Below are 20,215 nucleotides of genomic sequence, written 5' to 3'. Positions count from 1 at the left end.
CCTGAGTCTGTATATAGGAGACTGCGCTGAGTAATGAGATATGTGACACCTGTATATCTGTGTGCTCCTGAGTCTGTATATAGGAGACGGCGCTGAGTAATGTGATATATGACACCTGTATATCTGTGTGCTCCTGAGTCTGTATATAGGAGACTGCGCTGAGTAATGTGATATATGACACCTGTATATCTGTGTGCTCCTGAGTCTGTATATAGGAGACTGCGCTGAGTAATGTGATAGGTGACACCTGTATATCTGTGTGCTCCTGAGTCTGTATATAGGAGACTGCGCTGAGTAATGAGATATGTGACACCTGTATATCTGTGTGCTCCTGAGTCTGTATATAGGAGACGGCGCTGAGTAATGTGACACCTGTATATCTGTGTGCTCCTGAGTCTGTATATAGGAGACTGCGCTGAGTAATGTGATATGTGACACCTGTATATCTGTGTGCTCCTGAGTCTGTATATAGGAGACGGCGCTGAGTAATGTGATATATGACACCTGTATATCTGTGTGCTCCTGAGTCTGTATATAGGAGACGGCGCTGAGTAATGTGATATGTGACACCTGTATATCTGTGTGCTCCTGAGTCTGTATATAGGAGACGGCGCTGAGTAATGTGATAGGTGACACCTGTATATCTGTGTGCTCCTGAGTCTGTATATGGGAGACTGCGCTGAGTAATGTGATATGTGACACCTGTATATCTGTGTGCTCCTGAGTCTGTATATAGGAGACGGCGCTGAGTAATGTGATATGTGACACCTGTATATCTGTGTGCTCCTGAGTCTGTATATAGGAGACGGCGCTGAGTAATGTGATAGGTGACACCTGTATATCTGTGTGCTCCTGAGTCTGTATATAGGAGACGGCGCTGAGTAATGTGATATATGACACCTGTATATCTGTGTGCTCCTGAGTCTGTATATAGGAGACGGCGCTGAGTAATGTGATATGTGACACCTGTATATCTGTGTGCTCCTGAGTCTGTATATAGGAGACGGCGCTGAGTAATGTGATAGGTGACACCTGTATATCTGTGTGCTCCTGAGTCTGTATATAGGAGACGGCGCTGAGTAATGTGATATGTGACACCTGTATATCTGTGTGCTCCTGAGTCTGTATATAGGAGACGGCGCTGAGTAATGTGATATATGACACCTGTATATCTGTGTGCTCCTGAGTCTGTATATAGGAGACGGCGCTGAGTAATGTGATAGGTGACACAAGTATATCTGTGTGCTCCTGAGTCTGTATATGGGAGACTGTAAACGGAACTTGGCTTGGAAAAAAAAGCTGCTGTCGTTGCATCGTAGCACTTTGCATGCTGATTGAGAGACTCGGTCACATACAGACAAGTGTCACATATCAAATTAATGAGCATAGTCTCCTGGTGTGTCCTAGCCGCATCGCATTGCGAATGAGACTTACTTTTTGGCAAAAAAGATGCCCAGTACTAGCAGTCTCTCATAGGACCAGGCGAGCTGAGAAGGGGCTGTTTGGCAAGATTAATTATGGTACAGCGGTCGGAAGGGAACGAGGGGCACAGCGGTCGGAAGGGAACGAGGGGCACAGCGGTCGGAAGGGAACGAGGGGCACAGCTGGAGGAAGGGAACGAGGGGCACAGCTGGAGGAAGGGAACGAGGGGCACAGCTGGAGAAAGGGAACGAGGGGCACAGCTGGAGAAAGGGAACGAGGGGCACAGCTGGAGGAAGTGAACGAGGGGCACAGCTGGAGGAAGGGAACGAGGGGCACAGCTGTCGGAAGTGTTTAAACTGAGCCAGGAATAATTTGTAAGAGAATACAATGGTCTTTTCATGCTAAGTGCAGATTTATTTTTGTCGGAACCTTCACATAGAATTCAGCTTTTTACTATTTTGGAAGGATGGATTATTGGGAAAACGAGAACCACAGACGATCTCTTTGTGGTGGTTATAAGACATTCGCTTCTTGTTCCCTTTCTTCAAATTTCAATGAAAGTAAAACACTTTTTTGGCCATATGGTTTCAAAATGTCTTTAGGTGTTAGAATGTGTAAAATGACTGATGGTATTTCTGCAGATACATCGGTATAATGTGTGGTCCCTGCATAAATAACCAGCGATATTGATGTTGGACATGACGAGGGCTAACGTCGGGGAATGGTCTTAGCACAAAGGTGAGAAAACCCCCAGCAGCGATAATGTTGGCGTGTACATGCTCACGTGTTACGTGTGTGGCAAAGGTTGCTGGGTCAGTTGTGTACGGAAAGTGTCAGTCAGGGTAAGTGGTACATGGAGAAGATATACACAGCCTATGTACAGTATGTATGATGAAAAGTGTGTACATGAGAACAGTAGCTTGTAGTTTGCAATGGAATAAGGGCCTTAAGGCCTGATTCACTACAGATCACTATTGCAATGCCAACTCACGCACGCGCACTGTGGTGCATACACAGGCGCAGTACGCACCATCGACCGATCTGCGTATGCTGTTGCAGTTGTGATCCGTAATGAATCAGGAACTTAGTCCAGAGGTTCCCGTACATGCTCCTCAAGGCACCCCAACACTTTAGGTTTTAGAGATGTCCATGGTTGAACACGCAATCGGTATGAAATACCGGCGGTTCGATTCCCGGCAGCGACAGCCTGACACTGGAACAGATCCCGGCAGCGGCAGCCCGACAGCGCTGGAAATCCCGATCGTCCCTAGTTAAGTATTAACAAACCTAACCTGCCCACCTAACCCTCCCTTAGGGGTACCTAACCCTAACCTCCCCCCCAATTGCCCAACCCTAATCCTCTAAGTGCGTAAACCTAACCCCCCTCCCTGCTGCCTAAACCTAACCTCCTGGGGTGGTGCCTAACCCAAAGTCCCCCCCGGGAGCCCTAACCCTGCTGCCCCCTTTCGGTCGGGATGGCGGGCTCCCGGCGTTGGTGAAATGAGCAGCGTCTACATCTAGACGCCAGGCATTTCACCCTCGCCGGGATATGACAGTCGGGAAGCCGGCTGTCGGTATAATGTCAGCCGGCTTCCCGATTGCATCCCTTGAACACAGATGGTTAAATCAAATTGACTGAGGTACTAATTGAGTCACCTGTGGTCAAGCATGGATATTCTCAAAACCTGGACTGTTAGCATGCCTTGATGACCGAGTTTGCCTGCCTTAGTCTATACACGGGTGCGCCTCAGTCATATCTGCTGTCACAGTGACTCAGTGCCTCTAGCACCTGCCCTTGGCACATCCGCCATGTTAGTCCCATCCTCTGTATACCCCTCGTGTAATACTCCTGTTATCACCTGCAGAACTCCCCGCGGGTGCTGTGATCTCAGCAGAGATACCCGAGGGGTCTGGGGACCACTAATACCCCTTTTCCACCTAAATTCTGGGTCTGACCCGGAGTTGGAACAAAGTTCCTATCCGGATCAGACCCGGCATTTTGCCAGCGCCGACTCGGGATATTCCCGAGTCAGCGCCGCTCACACCGCAGTCGGGTCTGCATAGACCCGGCTTTTGCGGAGTGAAAGTGATCGCTTGGAGATGACGTCATCTCCAAGCGCCACTGAAGCCGGACCAATCGGCTGGCTAGCACCGCACTCCAGGTCATCGTGACCCGGAGTGCGCTGTTCTCATAGCAGGGTGTCACGGGCTACGCCCGTGTTAAACCCTGCTAGTTACCTGGGTTGGATTGCCGGGTCACTCGACCGGGCGATCCAACTCTCTCCCCTCTTACACCAGGGAGTTGCCCAGGTTAACCCTTCAAAAACCCGGGTTTTAGCTCCGGTGTAAAAGGAGTATTAGTGATTCCTAGTCATCATGCTGGTGGCTTCCTCCTCGCTGGTGACCACACAATGATTATCTTATAGTTCTGTCACTAAGCTATACAGTGTACATCAGGCCTGGACTGCGCCGGACCCCCCCACTAGCCCATAACTGCCCCACGCTTCTATATAAAAGGGGCTTATTGAGGGCAGTAGTGTGATACACATTGGATGACTGGTGGATAGTGAGCTGTTAGAGGGCTTCAGCTGTGTCTATAGCAGGGAAAGGGTAATGATAATGTACAGGAGAGAAAGGGGCAATGATAGGACATTGACCGGTGTAATAGGCGGTCACTGACTGGTGTGATACAGGAGAGAAAGGGGTAATTAGAGCATACTGAGGGTAATCAGAGGATAGTGGCTTGGTTTGATACAACATAGAACGGATTTTAGTAGAACACTGGGTGTAATGGTTTGATATGGAGTAATAAGACAGTGGATGTTGGTATAGATTAGAGATGGGGTAATAAAAGGACACTGGGGGTAATAAGACATTAAGTGGTGGGATACAGGAAAAGGGGTAATAGGACACTGGGGTTATAAGGAGGACACGGGGTAATAGGGGGACACTGGGGGTAATAGGAGGACACTGGGAGTAATATGGGGACACTGGTGGTAATAGGGGGACACTGGGGGTAATAGGGGGACACTGGGGGTAATTGGAGGACACTTGGGGTGATAGGGGGACACTGGGTGATAGGAGGACACTGGGGTTAATGGGACACTGGGGTTAATAGGGGGACACTGGTGGTAATAGGGGGACAAGGTGTAATAGGAGGACACGAGTAATAGGGGGTAATAGAAGGACACTGAGTAATAGGGGGACACGGAGTAATAGGGGGTACTAGAAGGACACGGGTAATAGGGGGAGACTGGGGGTAATAGGAGGACACTGGTGGTAATAGGGGACACTGGGGGTAATAGGAGGACACGGAGTAAAAGGGGGTAATAGAAGGACACGGAGTAATAGGGGGACACTGGGGGTAATAGGAGGACACGGAGTAATAGGAGGACACAAGAGTAATAGGGGGAGACTGGGGGTAATAGGAGGACACTGGGAGTAATAGGGGGACACTGGTGGTAATAGGGGGACAATGTGTAATAGGAGGACACAGAGTAATAGGGGGTAATAGAAGGACATGGAGTAATAGGGGGAGACTGGGGGTAATAGGAGGACACTGGTGGTAATAGGGGGACAAGGTGTAATAGGAGGACACGGAGTAATAGGGGGTAATAGAAGGACATGGAGTAATAGGGGGAGACTGGGGGTAATAGGAGGACACTGGTGGTAATAGGGGGACAAGGTGTAATAGGAGGACACGGAGTAATAGGGGGTAATAGAAGGACACGGAGTAATAGGGGGACACTGGGGGTAATAGGAGGACACTGGGGGTAATAGGAGGAAACGGGGAGTAATAGGAGGATACAAGAGTAATAGGGGGACACTGGGGGTAATATGAGGACACGTGGAGTAATAGGAGGACACTGGGAGTAATAGTGGGAGACGGGGTAATAGGAGGACACGGGGAGTAATAGGGGGTAATAGAAGGACACTGGGAGTAATAGGGGGACAATGGGGGTAATAGGGGGACATGGAGTAATAGGGGGACACTGGGAGTAATAAGGGGACACGGGGTAATTGGAGGACACTTGGGGTGATAGGGGGACACTGGGTGATAGGAGGACACTGGGAGTAATAAGGGGACACTGGGTGATAGGACACGGAGTAATAGGGGGACACTGGGAGTAATAGGGGGATACTGGGGTTAATAGGAGGACGCAGAGTAATAGTGGGACACTGGGGGTAATAGGGGGTAATAGAAGGATACTGGGAGTAATAGGGGGACACTGGGGGTAATTGGAGGACACTGGGAGTAATAAGGGGACACTGGGGGTGATAGGGGGACACTGGGGGTGATAGGGGGACACTGGATGTGATAGGAGGACACAGGGTAATAGCGGACACTGGGAGTAATAGGGGGACACTGGCTGGTGGGATACAGGAGAGAAAGGGCACTAGTAGATCACTGGGAGTAATAGGGTATCGACTGAGCCGCAGTACCGCCAGTCTCCAGCAGATGTCAGCAGCCGCCCTCAGAATCCGGGATGACGATTTGGGCGTGATGTCAGCGTGACGGAACCCAGACGCGTCAGTGATTGGTGCATGTTGTGGTCACGCCCCTCTTGGGTGATGTCACTGCGTGTAATGGCGGCGCCCTGTGTAGCTGAGGAGTGTGGAGACATCCGGGGATTTGTGCGAGGTAAGTAATGAGGTGCGAGGTGTCCGAGCGCCTCCCCCCCCATGACCATGTGCGGGGCCGGCGGCGGCACTGCCTATGTACAATGTGTATATATATATATGTGGGTATATACTGTATCTCTCGGTGGCTGCCAACCATCGGCCTCCGGTGTCAGTCTCTGCCTGGGTGCAGAGTGGTACGGGGGAGTTGGTGGTATGGTGGCAGAGTGGTACAGGGGCAGTAGAGTGGCATGGGTACTGGAGGGGAGATGGCAGATTTGGGTAGGAGAAGTTGGGCAGGTTGCAGAGTGCTGTGGGGGAGTTGATGGTAGGTGGAAGAGTGGTACAAGGGCAGTAGAGCAGGATGGGTACTGGAGGGGAGGCAGCAGAGTGGTACAAGGGCAGTAGAGCAGAGTGGTACAGGGGAGTTGGTGGTAGAGGGGCAGTAGAGTGGCATGGGTACTGGAGGAGAGGCGGCAGAGTGGTGCAGGGGAGTTGGTGGTAGAGTGGTAGAGGGGCAGTAGAGTGGCATGGGTACTGGAGGAGAGGCGGCAGAGTGGTGCAGGGGAGGATGGGGTAGTGCAGGCACAGTGAGCGCCATGTCTCATCAGATTGGGGTGGAGAGTTGTTAGTTTTGATGTTGGACTATAAGATGGAGGATAACTCGGATGCAGAATGTGCAAAGTAAACTTCATGATTAGCAATTTATCTCCTCAGCACTGTCCAGAACGTACATTTCCGAATGTATTGTCTTATACAGTACATTGATGCTAATGATAGCGCAGAGGTCATAGCTCATTGTCCTGTCTGGGAATAACCCTTTGCTCTGTCTGGCACACAGCTCCGTGACCTGACCATGGAGAACTATAAGAAGATGAGAGTGGAAGAGAAGCCCTTAGAGAGGCCCTTTGCTGTCCTCTCGCCAGACATCATTGAGATGAAGGTGAAAGATGGCAGCAAGATTCGGAACCTGATGGGCTTCGCTATAAGCAAGATGGAGAGCGAGAGTGTGCGGCAGATCATGTTCAGCGGTACCGGGAAAGCCCTCAGCAAGACCATCACCTGTGTGGAGATCCTGAAGAGGACTGTAAAGGATTTACACCAGATCACAAAGATCCTTTACAGACAGACTGAAGAGATCTGGGAGCCCATCGTGCCCGAGGTGGGGCTAGATCCTCTGACTGTGAAGAGGAACAGACCCTCTATCTGCGTTCTGCTGAGTAAAGACCCCCTTGATGCTTCTGAACCCGGGTACCAAGCCCCAGGCAACTATGACTCCCAATGGATCCAGGAACTGAAAGTGGAGAACCAGGGGCCAAAAAGAAGGAGACCAGGGGTGGGTAGAGGGGGAGCAAATGGAAGAAAGCAGCTTCGACCATCTGGAGGACGTGGTGAGGTGCCAAAGAAGACATAAGGTGTAGGACTGAAACATAACGTGTTGTGTCCTCAGGGGCACCTGGTTCCTGCCCTGGCAACGTTTGGCTGTGTATGTGTCTGTATATTACTAACCTATATTTACAAAAAATCCTGGCTTGATGGCGCCAACTGAAGACTCGAATGTGACAGCCCTGTTATATATCTATATTATAGATACATACACCTTCAGTGACATATAATAGCCATTATCAGAAATTTCACCAGGTATTTCTATATTTTTAGTAAAGTTATTTGCAGAGAATGTATATTGAGGGAATTATAACGATTTATTTATGTGTTAACTCTGACATATTGTACATCTGGCTGTTTCATAGATGTGACTATGTCTCTGATATGGCAATGTGCACCAACTAACTGCAGTCTGGATGCTGGGCCTTATCTCACAATAAATGTGTATTTTCTTACAATCTCAGCCTTGCTCAGGATCTTATTTCCTTTTGTGGTTCTTTTAATCTACATTTGGTCAGATTACTTCCATTATACAGGATGGTTAGGACACTGTTTATACGCTCAATTCTGGACATTACCAGGAGACTTTTCTGGAAATCAGCCAGTCCGCTCTGAGACCTGTCCACTGTGTAACATCTACATTGGAACAATTCATCTCTCCCCGCTGACAGCTGTTCTGGGAGTTTGCACTGTGTAACCCGATAACGGGGCAGGAAGTAGGAATAGGGCGACGGGTGATGGCGACACTTACGTGTAGGAACTGTAGCTGGCCAGGCTGGCATTGGTAGTTCTCGTCCGACAGTCCTCGTCACATACCAGAGAGGGGCCTCAGACAGGGTGTCTGAATTTTAGTTCCGGTAACTTCTTGCGGTGGAAGTAACACACCCAGCAAATGTATTTATTGAGTGGACTGTAATTAGCAGTACAGATTGCTCCCAACAGTCCGGAACTCTGGACATCTGTCCTGAGCGTTGGTACCTGGACGGGCAGTGTCCGGATATTCTGCAGTTTAATGATGGCAGGATGAAACCGAGCGATGGTGATTATTCCTGTGGGGTGGCGCTGCCTTCTCCATCACCGGCACAGACCGGCTAGCTGGCAGTGCCGCAGCCTGTGTATCTGGCATGTGTCTCCTGTGTGCTGCTGCAGACGCTTCCAGCAACTGGAGTGGGGCTTGGAGATGAGCACGGGTGCTGCAGGTGCTGATTCCTTTTAGTGTACCCAGGCACTCCTAGATGAGGTCTGGGCAGCAGCAGCTATGGAGGAGAAATACAGCCGCAGTGTAATGAGCATCGGCAGGCTTGGGCCGGTGGATGCTCCAGAGTCCAGGTGATGGAGCTTGGTTTATTGGTTCTGTGTTTGTTAATGTGGCTGCACTATGCATGCTGGGACTTGTAGTTCATATTGGTGCAACACTATAGTGTGGATATAATAGTGTTTGAGAGTGTTAAGGTGCGCATCCACTACACGATTAAACAGTGCGATTGAACGACATAGTTATCGTTCATTCGCTTGTTAATCGCTTGCAAATCGGGCAGTTTAATGTAAAAAACGACCAGTGATGCGCACGCCCGCTGGTCGTTTTTGACATCTGTCTTCGCCTGAATATGCTGGTCAACCCGACGACGTCAGGTTGAGCATGTTAGGGGGATGATTGAGGAGCCTGCACTGACCGACTGATCGTTCACAGCACAGACGGAAACGACTGTACCATTACAATGTCGTCATTGTGCACTCGTTTCACAGTCGGCAAATGGATACGCACCTTAACTGATCAAAGCTTTCAATATGGCAGAACTAAGACCAGCTATATACCCCCTGGTGGGGGCAGATGTCACATAAGATGTGGCGGTGTCTATAGGGGCCTTGTGTGCAGCATCTATCAGGTGACGAGTACGTGTTACTATTCCCTGCTGGAGAAGACGAGGATGAGTAGGACAGAAGGGATGAATGTGCCATGTGAGGGGGGTTTCCTGGGTTACGGGTTGATGGAAAATTTGTTTTTAGCAATTGGCACCAATATTCACTATAAGTACAAAGCATAAGCCGGGCAGAATGGCCACATGCAGAGAGGGAAAGGCTACACTGGTCACACAGGGAGGTAAAAGTCAGAGAGAACATATAGCGGGTGACCTCATCCTGCTGCTCTATATACACTGGTCACACAGGGAGGTTACAGTCAGAGAGAACATATAGCGGGAGACCTCATCCTGCTGCTCTGTATACACTGGTCACACAGGGAGGTTACAGTCCGAGAGAACATATAGCGGGTGACCTCACCTGCTGCTCTGTATACACTGGTCACACAGGGAGGTTACAGTCAGAGAGAACATATAGCGGGTGACCTCATCCTGCTGCTCTATATACACTGGTCACACAGGGAGGTTACAGTCAGAGAGAACATATAGCGGGTGACCTCGTCCTGCTGCTCTATATACACTGGTCACACAGGGAGGTTACAGAGAGAACATATAGCGGGTGACCTCGTCCTGCTGATCTCTATATACACTGGTCACACAGGGAGGTTACAGAGAGAACATATAGCGGGTGACCTCATCCTGCTGCTCTATATACACTGGTCACACAGGGAGGTTACAGTCAGAGAGAACATATAGCGGGTGACCTCATCCTGCTGCTCTATATACACTGGTCACACAGGGAGGTTACAGAGAGAACATATAGCGGGTGACCTCGTCCTGCTGCTCTGTATACACTGGTCACACAGGGAGGTTACAGTCAGAGAGAACATATAGCGGTTGACCTCGTCCTGCTGCTCTATATACACTGGTCACACAGGGAGGTTACAGTCAGAGAGAACATATAGCGGGTGACCTCGTCCTGCTGCTCTGTATACACTGGTCACACAGGGAGGTTACAGTCAGAGAGAACATATAGCGGGTGACCTCGTCCTGCTGATCTCTATATACACTGGTCACACAGGGAGGTTACAGTCAGAGAGAACAGATAGCGGGTGACCTCATCCTGCTGCTCTGTATACACTGGTCACACAGGGAGGTTACAGTCAGAGAGAACATATAGCGGGTGACCTCGTCCTGCTGCTCTATATACACTGGTCACACAGGGAGGTTACAGTCAGAGAGAACATATAGCGGGTGACCTCGTCCTGCTGCTCTGTATACACTGGTCACACAGGGAGGTTACAGTCAGAGAGAACATATAGCGGGTGACCTCGTCCTGCTGCTCTGTATACACTGGTCACACAGGGAGGTTACAGTCAGAGAGAATATATAGCGCGTGACCTCGTCCTGCTGCTCTGTATACACTGGTCACACAGGGAGGTTACAGTCAGAGAGAACATATAGCGGGTGACCTCGTCCTGCTGATCTCTATATACACTGGTCACACAGGAGGTTACAGTCAGAGAGAACATATAGCGGGTGACCTCGTCCTGCTGCTCTGTATACACTGGTCACACAGGGAGGTTACAGTCAGAGAGAATATATAGCGCGTGACCTCGTCCTGCTGCTCTGTATACACTGGTCACACAGGGAGGTTACAGTCAAAGAGAACATATGGAGGGTGACCTTGTCCTGCTGCTCTGTATACACTGGTCACACAGGGAGGTTACAGACAGAGAGAACATATAGCGGGTGACCTCGTCCTGCTGCTCTATATACACTGGTCACACAGGGAGGTTACAGAGAGAACATATAGCGGGTGACCTCGTCCTGCTGCTCTATATACACTGGTCACACAGGGAGGTTACAGTCAGAGAGAACATATAGCGGGTGACCTCATCCTGCTGCTCTGTATACACTGGTCACACAGGGAGGTTACAGACAGAGAGAACATATAGCGGGTGACCTCGTCCTGCTGCTCTATATACACTGGTCACACAGGGAGGTTACAGTCAGAGAGAACATATAGCGGGTGACCTCGTCCTGCTGCTCTGTATACACTGGTCACACAGGGAGGTTACAGTCAGAGAGAACATATAGCGGGTGACCTCATGTCCTGCTGCTCTATATACACTGGTCACACAGGGAGGTTACAGTCAGAGAGAACATATAGCGGGTGACCTCGTCCTGCTGCTCTGTATACACTGGTCACACAGGAGGTTACAGTCAGAGAGAACATATAGCGCGTGACCTCGTCCTGCTGCTCTATATACACTGGTCACACAGGGAGGTTACAGACAGAGAGAACATATAGCGGGTGACCTCATCCTGCTGCTCTGTATACACTGGTCACACAGGGAGGTTACAGTCAGAGAGAACATATAGCGGGTGACCTCATGTCCTGCTGCTCTGTATACACTGGTCACACAGGAGGTTACAGTCAGAGAGAACATATAGCGCGTGACCTCGTCCTGCTGCTCTATATACACTGGTCACACAGGGAGGTTACAGACAGAGAGAACATATAGCGGGTGACCTCATCCTGCTGCTCTGTATACACTGGTCACACAGGGAGGTTACAGTCAGAGAGAACATATAGCGGGTGACCTCATCCTGCTGCTCTGTATACACTGGTCACACAGGGAGGTTACAGACAGAGAGAACATATAGCGCGTGACCTCGTCCTGCTGCTCTATATACACTGGTCACACAGGAGGTTACAGTCAGAGAGAACATATAGCGGGTGACCTCGTCCTGCTGCTCTATATACACTGGTCACACAGGGAGGTTACAGTCAGAGAGAACATATAGCGGGTGACCTCGTCCTGCTGCTCTGTATACACTGGTCACACAGGGAGGTTACAGTCAGAGAGAACATATAGCGCGTGACCTCGTCCTGCTGCTCTGTATACACTGGTCACACAGGGAGGTTACAGTCAGAGAGAATATATAGCGCGTGACCTCGTCCTGCTGCTCTATATACACTGGTCTCACAGGGAGGTTACAGACAGAGAGAACATATAGCGGGTGACCTCGTCCTGCTGCTCTATATACACTGGTCACACAGGGAGGTTACAGTCAGAGAGAACATATAGCGCGTGACCTCATCCTGCTGCTCTGTATACACTGGTCACACAGGGAGGTTACAGTCAGAGAGAACATATAGCGGGTGACCTCGTCCTGCTGCTCTATATACACTGGTCACACAGGGAGGTTACAGTCAGAGAGAACATATAGCGGGTGACCTCGTCCTGCTGCTCTGTATACACTGGTCACACAGGGAGGTTACAGTCAGAGAGAACATATAGCGGGTGACCTCGTCCTGCTGCTCTATATACACTGGTCACACAGGGAGGTTACAGTCAGAGAGAACATATAGCGGGTGACCTCATCCTGCTGCTCTATATACACTGGTCACACAGGGAGGTTACAGTCAGAGAGAACATATAGCGGGTGACCTCGTCCTGCTGCTCTGTATACACTGGTCACACAGGGAGGTTACAGTCAGAGAGAACATATAGCGGGTGACCTCGTCCTGCTGCTCTGTATACACTGGTCACACAGGGAGGTTACAGTCAGAGAGAACATATAGCGCGTGACCTCGTCCTGCTGCTCTGTATACACTGGTCACACAGGGAGGTTACAGTCAGAGAGAACATATAGCGGGTGACCTCGTCCTGCTGCTCTATATACACTGGTCACACAGGAGGTTACAGTCAGAGAGAACATATAGCGCGTGACCTCGTCCTGCTGCTCTATATACACTGGTCACACAGGGAGGTTACAGTCAGAGAGAACATATAGCGGGTGACCTCGTCCTGCTGCTCTGTATACACTGGTCACACAGGGAGGTTACAGACAGAGAGAACATATAGCGCGTGACCTCATCCTGCTGCTCTGTATACACTGGTCACACAGGGAGGTTACAGTCAGAGAGAACATATAGCGCGTGACCTCGTCCTGCTGCTCTGTATACACTGGTCACACAGGGAGGTTACAGTCAGAGAGAACATATAGCGCGTGACCTCGTCCTGCTGCTCTGTATACACTGGTCACACAGGGAGGTTACAGTCAGAGAGAATATATAGCGCGTGACCTCGTCCTGCTGCTCTATATACACTGGTCTCACAGGGAGGTTACAGACAGAGAGAACATATAGCGGGTGACCTCGTCCTGCTGCTCTATATACACTGGTCACACAGGGAGGTTACAGTCAGAGAGAACATATAGCGGGTGACCTCGTCCTGCTGCTCTGTATACACTGGTCACACAGGGAGGTTACAGTCAGAGAGAACATATAGCGCGTGACCTCATCCTGCTGCTCTGTATACACTGGTCACACAGGGAGGTTACAGTCAGAGAGAACATATAGCGGGTGACCTCGTCCTGCTGCTCTATATACACTGGTCACACAAGCAGGTAACAGTCAGAGAGAACATATAGCGGGTGACCCCGTCCTGCTGCTCTATATACACTGGTCACACAGGGAGGTTACAGTCAGAGAGAACATATAGCGGGTGACCTCGTCCTGCTGCTCTATATACACTGGTCACACAGGGAGGTTACAGTCAGAGAGAACATATAGCGGGTGACCTCATCCTGCTGCTCTATATACACTGGTCACACAGGGAGGTTACAGTCAGAGAGAACATATAGCGGGTGACCTCGTCCTGCTGCTCTGTATACACTGGTCACACAGGGAGGTTACAGTCAGAGAGAACATATAGCGGGTGACCTCATGTCCTGCTGCTCTGTATACACTGGTCACACAGGGAGGTTACAGTCAGAGAGAACATATAGCGCGTGACCTCGTCCTGCTGCTCTATATACACTGGTCACACAGGGAGGTTACAGTCAGAGAGAACATATAGCGCGTGACCTCGTCCTGCTGCTCTATATACACTGGTCACACAGGGAGGTTACAGTCAGAGAGAACATATAGCGGGTGACCTCGTCCTGCTGCTCTATATACACTGGTCACACAGGAGGTTACAGTCAGAGAGAACATATAGCGGGTGACCTCGTCCTGCTGCTCTGTATACACTGGTCACACAGGGAGGTTACAGTCAGAGAGAACATATAGCGGGTGACCTCGTCCTGCTGCTCTATATACACTGGTCACACAGGGAGGTTACAGTCAGAGAGAACATATAGCGGGTGACCTCGTCCTGCTGCTCTATATACACTGGTCACACAGGGAGGTTACAGACAGAGAGAACATATAGCGCGTGACCTCGTCCTGCTGCTCTATATACACTGGTCACACAGGAGGTTACAGTCAGAGAGAACATATAGCGGGTGACCTCGTCCTGCTGCTCTATATACACTGGTCACACAGGGAGGTTACAGTCAGAGAGAACATATAGCGGGTGACCTCGTCCTGCTGCTCTGTATACACTGATCACACAGGGAGGTTACAGACAGAGAGAACATATAGCGCGTGACCTCGTCCTGCTGCTCTATATACACTGGTCACACAGGAGGTTACAGTCAGAGAGAACATATAGCGGGTGACCTCGTCCTGCTGCTCTATATACACTGGTCACACAGGGAGGTTACAGTCAGAGAGAACATATAGCGGAAGACCTCATCCTGCTGCTCTGTATACATTGGTCACACAGGGAGGTTACAGTCAGAGAGAACATATAGCGGGTGACCTCGTCCTGCTGCTCTGTATACACTGGTCACACAGGGAGGTTACAGACAGAGAGAACATATAGCGCGTGACCTCGTCCTGCTGCTCTATATACACTGGTCACACAGGGAGGTTACAGTCAGAGAGAATATATAGCGCGTGACCTCGTCCTGCTGCTCTATATACACTGGTCTCACAGGGAGGTTACAGACAGAGAGAACATATAGCGGGTGACCTCGTCCTGCTGCTCTATATACATTGGTCACACAGGGAGGTTACAGTCAGAGAGAACATATAGCGGGTGACCTCGTCCTGCTGCTCTGTATACACTGGTCACACAGGGAGGTTACAGTCAGAGAGAATATATAGCGGGTGACCTCATGTCCTGCTGCTCTGTATACACTGGTCACACAGGGAGGTTACAGTCAGAGAGAACATATAGCGGGTGACCTCGTCCTGCTGCTCTATATACACTGGTCACACAGGGAGGTTACAGTCAGAGAGTATATATAGCGGGTGACCTCATCCTGCTGCTCTATATACACTGGTCACACAGGGAGGTTACAGACAGAGAGAACATATAGCGGGTGACCTCGTCCTGCTGCTCTATATACACTGGTCACACAGGGAGGTTACAGTCAGAGAGAATATATAGCGCGTGACCTCGTCCTGCTGCTCTATATACACTGGTCTCACAGGGAGGTTACAGACAGAGAGAACATATAGCGGGTGACCTCGTCCTGCTGCTCTATATACACTGGTCACACAGGGAGGTTACAGTCAGAGAGAACATATAGCGCGTGACCTCATCCTGCTGCTCTGTATACACTGGTCACACAGGGAGGTTACAGTCAGAGAGAACATATAGCGGAAGACCTCATCCTGCTGCTCTGTATACACTGGTCACACAGGGAGGTTACAGTCAGAGAGAACATATAGCGGGTGACCTCATCCTGCTGCTCTATATACACTGGTCACACAGGGAGGTTACAGTCAGAGAGAACATATAGCGGGTGACCTCGTCCTGCTGCTCTGTATACACTGGTCACACAGGGAGGTTACAGTCAGAGAGAGCATATAGCGGGTGACCTCGTCCTGCTGCTCTGTATACACTGGTCACACAGGGAGGTTACAGTCAGAGAGAACATATAGCGGGTGACCTCGTCCTGCTGCTCTGTATACACTGGTCACACAGGGAGGTTACAGTCAGAGAGAACATATAGCGCGTGACCTCGTCCTGCTGCTCTGTATACACTGGTCACACAGGGAGGTTACAGTCAGAGAGAATATATAGCGCGTGACCTCGTCCTGCTGCTCTATATACACTGGTCTCACAGGGAGGTTACAGACAGAGAGAACATATAGCGGGTGACCTCGTCCTGCTGCTCTATATACACTGGTCACACAGGGAGGTTACAGTCAGAGAGAACATATAGCGCGTGACCTCATCCTGCTGCTCTGTATACACTGGTCACACAGGGAGGTTACAGTCAGAGAGAACATATAGCGGGTGACCTCATCCTGCTGCTCTATATACACTGGTCACACAGGGAGGTTACAGTCAGAGAGAACATATAGCGGGTGACCTCGTCCTGCTGCTCTGTATACACTGGTCACACAGGGAGGTTACAGTCAGAGAGAACATATAGCGGGTGACCTCGTCCTGCTGCTCTGTATACACTGGTCACACAGGGAGGTTACAGTCAGAGAGAACATATAGCGCGTGACCTCGTCCTGCTGCTCTATATACACTGGTCACACAGGGAGGTTACAGTCAGAGAGAACATATAGCGCGTGACCTCGTCCTGCTGCTCTATATACACTGGTCACACAGGGAGGTTACAGTCAGAGAGAACATATAGCGGGTGACCTCGTCCTGCTGCTCTATATACACTGGTCACACAGGAGGTTACAGTCAGAGAGAACATATAGCGGGTGACCTCGTCCTGCTGCTCTATATACACTGGTCACACAGGGAGGTTACAGTCAGAGAGAACATATAGCGGGTGACCTCGTCCTGCTGCTCTGTATACACTGGTCACACAGGGAGGTTACAGTCAGAGAGAACATATAGCGCGTGACCTCGTCCTGCTGCTCTATATACACTGATCACACAGGGAGGTTACAGACAGAGAGAACATATAGCGGGTGACCTCGTCCTGCTGCTCTGTATACACTGGTCACACAGGGAGGTTACAGTCAGAGAGAACATATAGCGCGTGACCTCGTCCTGCTGCTCTGTATACACTGGTCACACAGGGAGGTTACAGTCAGAGAGAACATATAGCGGGTGACCTCGTCCTGCTGCTCTATATACACTGGTCACACAGGAGGTTACAGTCAGAGAGAACATATAGCGCGTGACCTCGTCCTGCTGCTCTATATACACTGGTCACACAGGGAGGTTACAGTCAGAGAGAACATATAGCGGGTGACCTCGTCCTGCTGCTCTGTATACACTGGTCACACAGGGAGGTTACAGTCAGAGAGAACATATAGCGCGTGACCTCATCCTGCTGCTCTGTATACACTGGTCACACAGGGAGGTTACAGTCAGAGAGAACATATAGCGGGTGACCTCGTCCTGCTGCTCTATATACACTGGTCACACAAGCAGGTAACAGTCAGAGAGAACATATAGCGGGTGACCCCGTCCTGCTGCTCTATATACACTGGTCACACAGGGAGGTTACAGTCAGAGAGAACATATAGCGGGTGACCTCGTCCTGCTGCTCTATATACACTGGTCACACAGGGAGGTTACAGTCAGAGAGAACATATAGCGGGTGACCTCATCCTGCTGCTCTATATACACTGGTCACACAGGGAGGTTACAGTCAGAGAGAACATATAGCGGGTGACCTCGTCCTGCTGCTCTGTATACACTGGTCACACAGGGAGGTTACAGTCAGAGAGAACATATAGCGGGTGACCTCATGTCCTGCTGCTCTGTATACACTGGTCACACAGGGAGGTTACAGTCAGAGAGAACATATAGCGCGTGACCTCGTCCTGCTGCTCTATATACACTGGTCACACAGGGAGGTTACAGTCAGAGAGAACATATAGCGCGTGACCTCGTCCTGCTGCTCTATATACACTGGTCACACAGGGAGGTTACAGTCAGAGAGAACATATAGCGGGTGACCTCGTCCTGCTGCTCTATATACACTGGTCACACAGGAGGTTACAGTCAGAGAGAACATATAGCGCGTGACCTCGTCCTGCTGCTCTATATACACTGGTCACACAGGGAGGTTACAGTCAGAGAGAACATATAGCGGGTGACCTCGTCCTGCTGCTCTATATACACTGGTCACACAGGGAGGTTACAGTCAGAGAGAACATATAGCGGGTGACCTCGTCCTGCTGCTCTATATACACTGGTCACACAGGGAGGTTACAGACAGAGAGAACATATAGCGCGTGACCTCGTCCTGCTGCTCTATATACACTGGTCACACAGGAGGTTACAGTCAGAGAGAACATATAGCGGGTGACCTCGTCCTGCTGCTCTATATACACTGGTCACACAGGGAGGTTACAGTCAGAGAGAACATATAGCGGGTGACCTCGTCCTGCTGCTCTGTATACACTGATCACACAGGGAGGTTACAGACAGAGAGAACATATAGCGCGTGACCTCGTCCTGCTGCTCTATATACACTGGTCACACAGGAGGTTACAGTCAGAGAGAACATATAGCGCGTGACCTCGTCCTGCTGCTCTATATACACTGGTCACACAGGGAGGTTACAGTCAGAGAGAATATATAGCGCGTGACCTCGTCCTGCTGCTCTATATACACTGGTCTCACAGGGAGGTTACAGACAGAGAGAACATATAGCGGGTGACCTCGTCCTGCTGCTCTATATACATTGGTCACACAGGGAGGTTACAGTCAGAGAGAACATATAGCGGGTGACCTCGTCCTGCTGCTCTGTATACACTGGTCACACAGGGAGGTTACAGTCAGAGAGAATATATAGCGGGTGACCTCATGTCCTGCTGCTCTGTATACACTGGTCACACAGGGAGGTTACAGTCAGAGAGAACATATAGCGGGTGACCTCGTCCTGCTGCTCTATATACACTGGTCACAGGGAGGTTACAGTCAGAGAGTATATATAGCGGGTGACCTCATCCTGCTGCTCTATATACACTGGTCACACAGGGAGGTTACAGACAGAGAGAACATATAGCGGGTGACCTCGTCCTGCTGCTCTATATACACTGGTCACACAGGGAGGTTACAGTCAGAGAGAATATATAGCGCGTGACCTCGTCCTGCTGCTCTATATACACTGGTCTCACAGGGAGGTTACAGACAGAGAGAACATATAGCGGGTGACCTCGTCCTGCTGCTCTATATACACTGGTCACACAGGGAGGTTACAGTCAGAGAGAACATATAGCGCGTGACCTCATCCTGCTGCTCTGTATACACTGGTCACACAGGGAGGTTACAGTCAGAGAGAACATATAGCGGAAGACCTCATCCTGCTGCTCTGTATACACTGGTCACACAGGGAGGTTACAGTCAGAGAGAACATATAGCGGGTGACCTCATCCTGCTGCTCTATATACACTGGTCACACAGGGAGGTTACAGTCAGAGAGAACATATAGCGGGTGACCTCGTCCTGCTGCTCTGTATACACTGGTCACACAGGGAGGTTACAGTCAGAGAGAGCATATAGCGGGTGACCTCGTCCTGCTGCTCTGTATACACTGGTCACACAGGGAGGTTACAGTCAGAGAGAACATATAGCGGGTGACCTCGTCCTGCTGCTCTGTATACACTGGTCACACAGGGAGGTTACAGTCAGAGAGAACATATAGCGCGTGACCTCGTCCTGCTGCTCTGTATACACTGGTCACACAGGGAGGTTACAGTCAGAGAGAATATATAGCGCGTGACCTCGTCCTGCTGCTCTATATACACTGGTCTCACAGGGAGGTTACAGACAGAGAGAACATATAGCGGGTGACCTCGTCCTGCTGCTCTATATACACTGGTCACACAGGGAGGTTACAGTCAGAGAGAACATATAGCGCGTGACCTCATCCTGCTGCTCTGTATACACTGGTCACACAGGGAGGTTACAGTCAGAGAGAACATATAGCGGGTGACCTCATCCTGCTGCTCTATATACACTGGTCACACAGGGAGGTTACAGTCAGAGAGAACATATAGCGGGTGACCTCGTCCTGCTGCTCTGTATACACTGGTCACACAGGGAGGTTACAGTCAGAGAGAACATATAGCGGGTGACCTCGTCCTGCTGCTCTGT

At 50.3% G+C, this 20,215-nt stretch overlaps 1 protein-coding gene across 2 annotated transcripts; it reads left to right on the top strand.

The window, feature by feature from the left end:
- Positions 1-1,701: 1,701 nt before the first annotated feature.
- On the top strand, positions 1,702-7,891 carry RPP25L (ribonuclease P/MRP subunit p25 like). 2 transcript variants are annotated; one of them, XM_088461604.1, is made up of 2 exons: positions 1,702-2,160; positions 6,884-7,891. In XM_088461604.1, exon 2 carries the CDS (start codon positions 6,899-6,901, stop codon positions 7,454-7,456), a length of 558 nt encoding a protein of 185 aa, XP_088317730.1. In that variant the 5' UTR covers positions 1,702-2,160; positions 6,884-6,898; the 3' UTR covers positions 7,457-7,891. The 2 variants fall into 2 exon arrangements, with proteins under 2 accessions (XP_088317730.1, XP_088317729.1); XM_088461603.1 differs by lacking the exon at positions 1,702-2,160 and adding an exon at positions 5,791-6,064.
- Positions 7,892-20,215: the final 12,324 nt, after the last annotated feature.

This window comes from Taudactylus pleione, unplaced genomic scaffold, assembly GCF_031769625.1.
Source record: "Taudactylus pleione unplaced genomic scaffold, aTauple2 ptg001078l, whole genome shotgun sequence".
In the NCBI taxonomy this organism is placed as follows: domain Eukaryota; kingdom Metazoa; phylum Chordata; class Amphibia; order Anura; family Myobatrachidae; genus Taudactylus; species Taudactylus pleione.
The sequence above is the reverse complement of the archived record's forward strand: the minus strand, read 5'-3'. Positions and strand labels throughout refer to the sequence as shown.

Excerpts from the sequence above, each read along its gene's own strand:
- RPP25L (XM_088461604.1), top strand. The coding sequence starts at position 6,899 with ATGGAGAACTATAAGAAGATGAGAGTGGAAGAGAAGCCCTTAGAGAGG.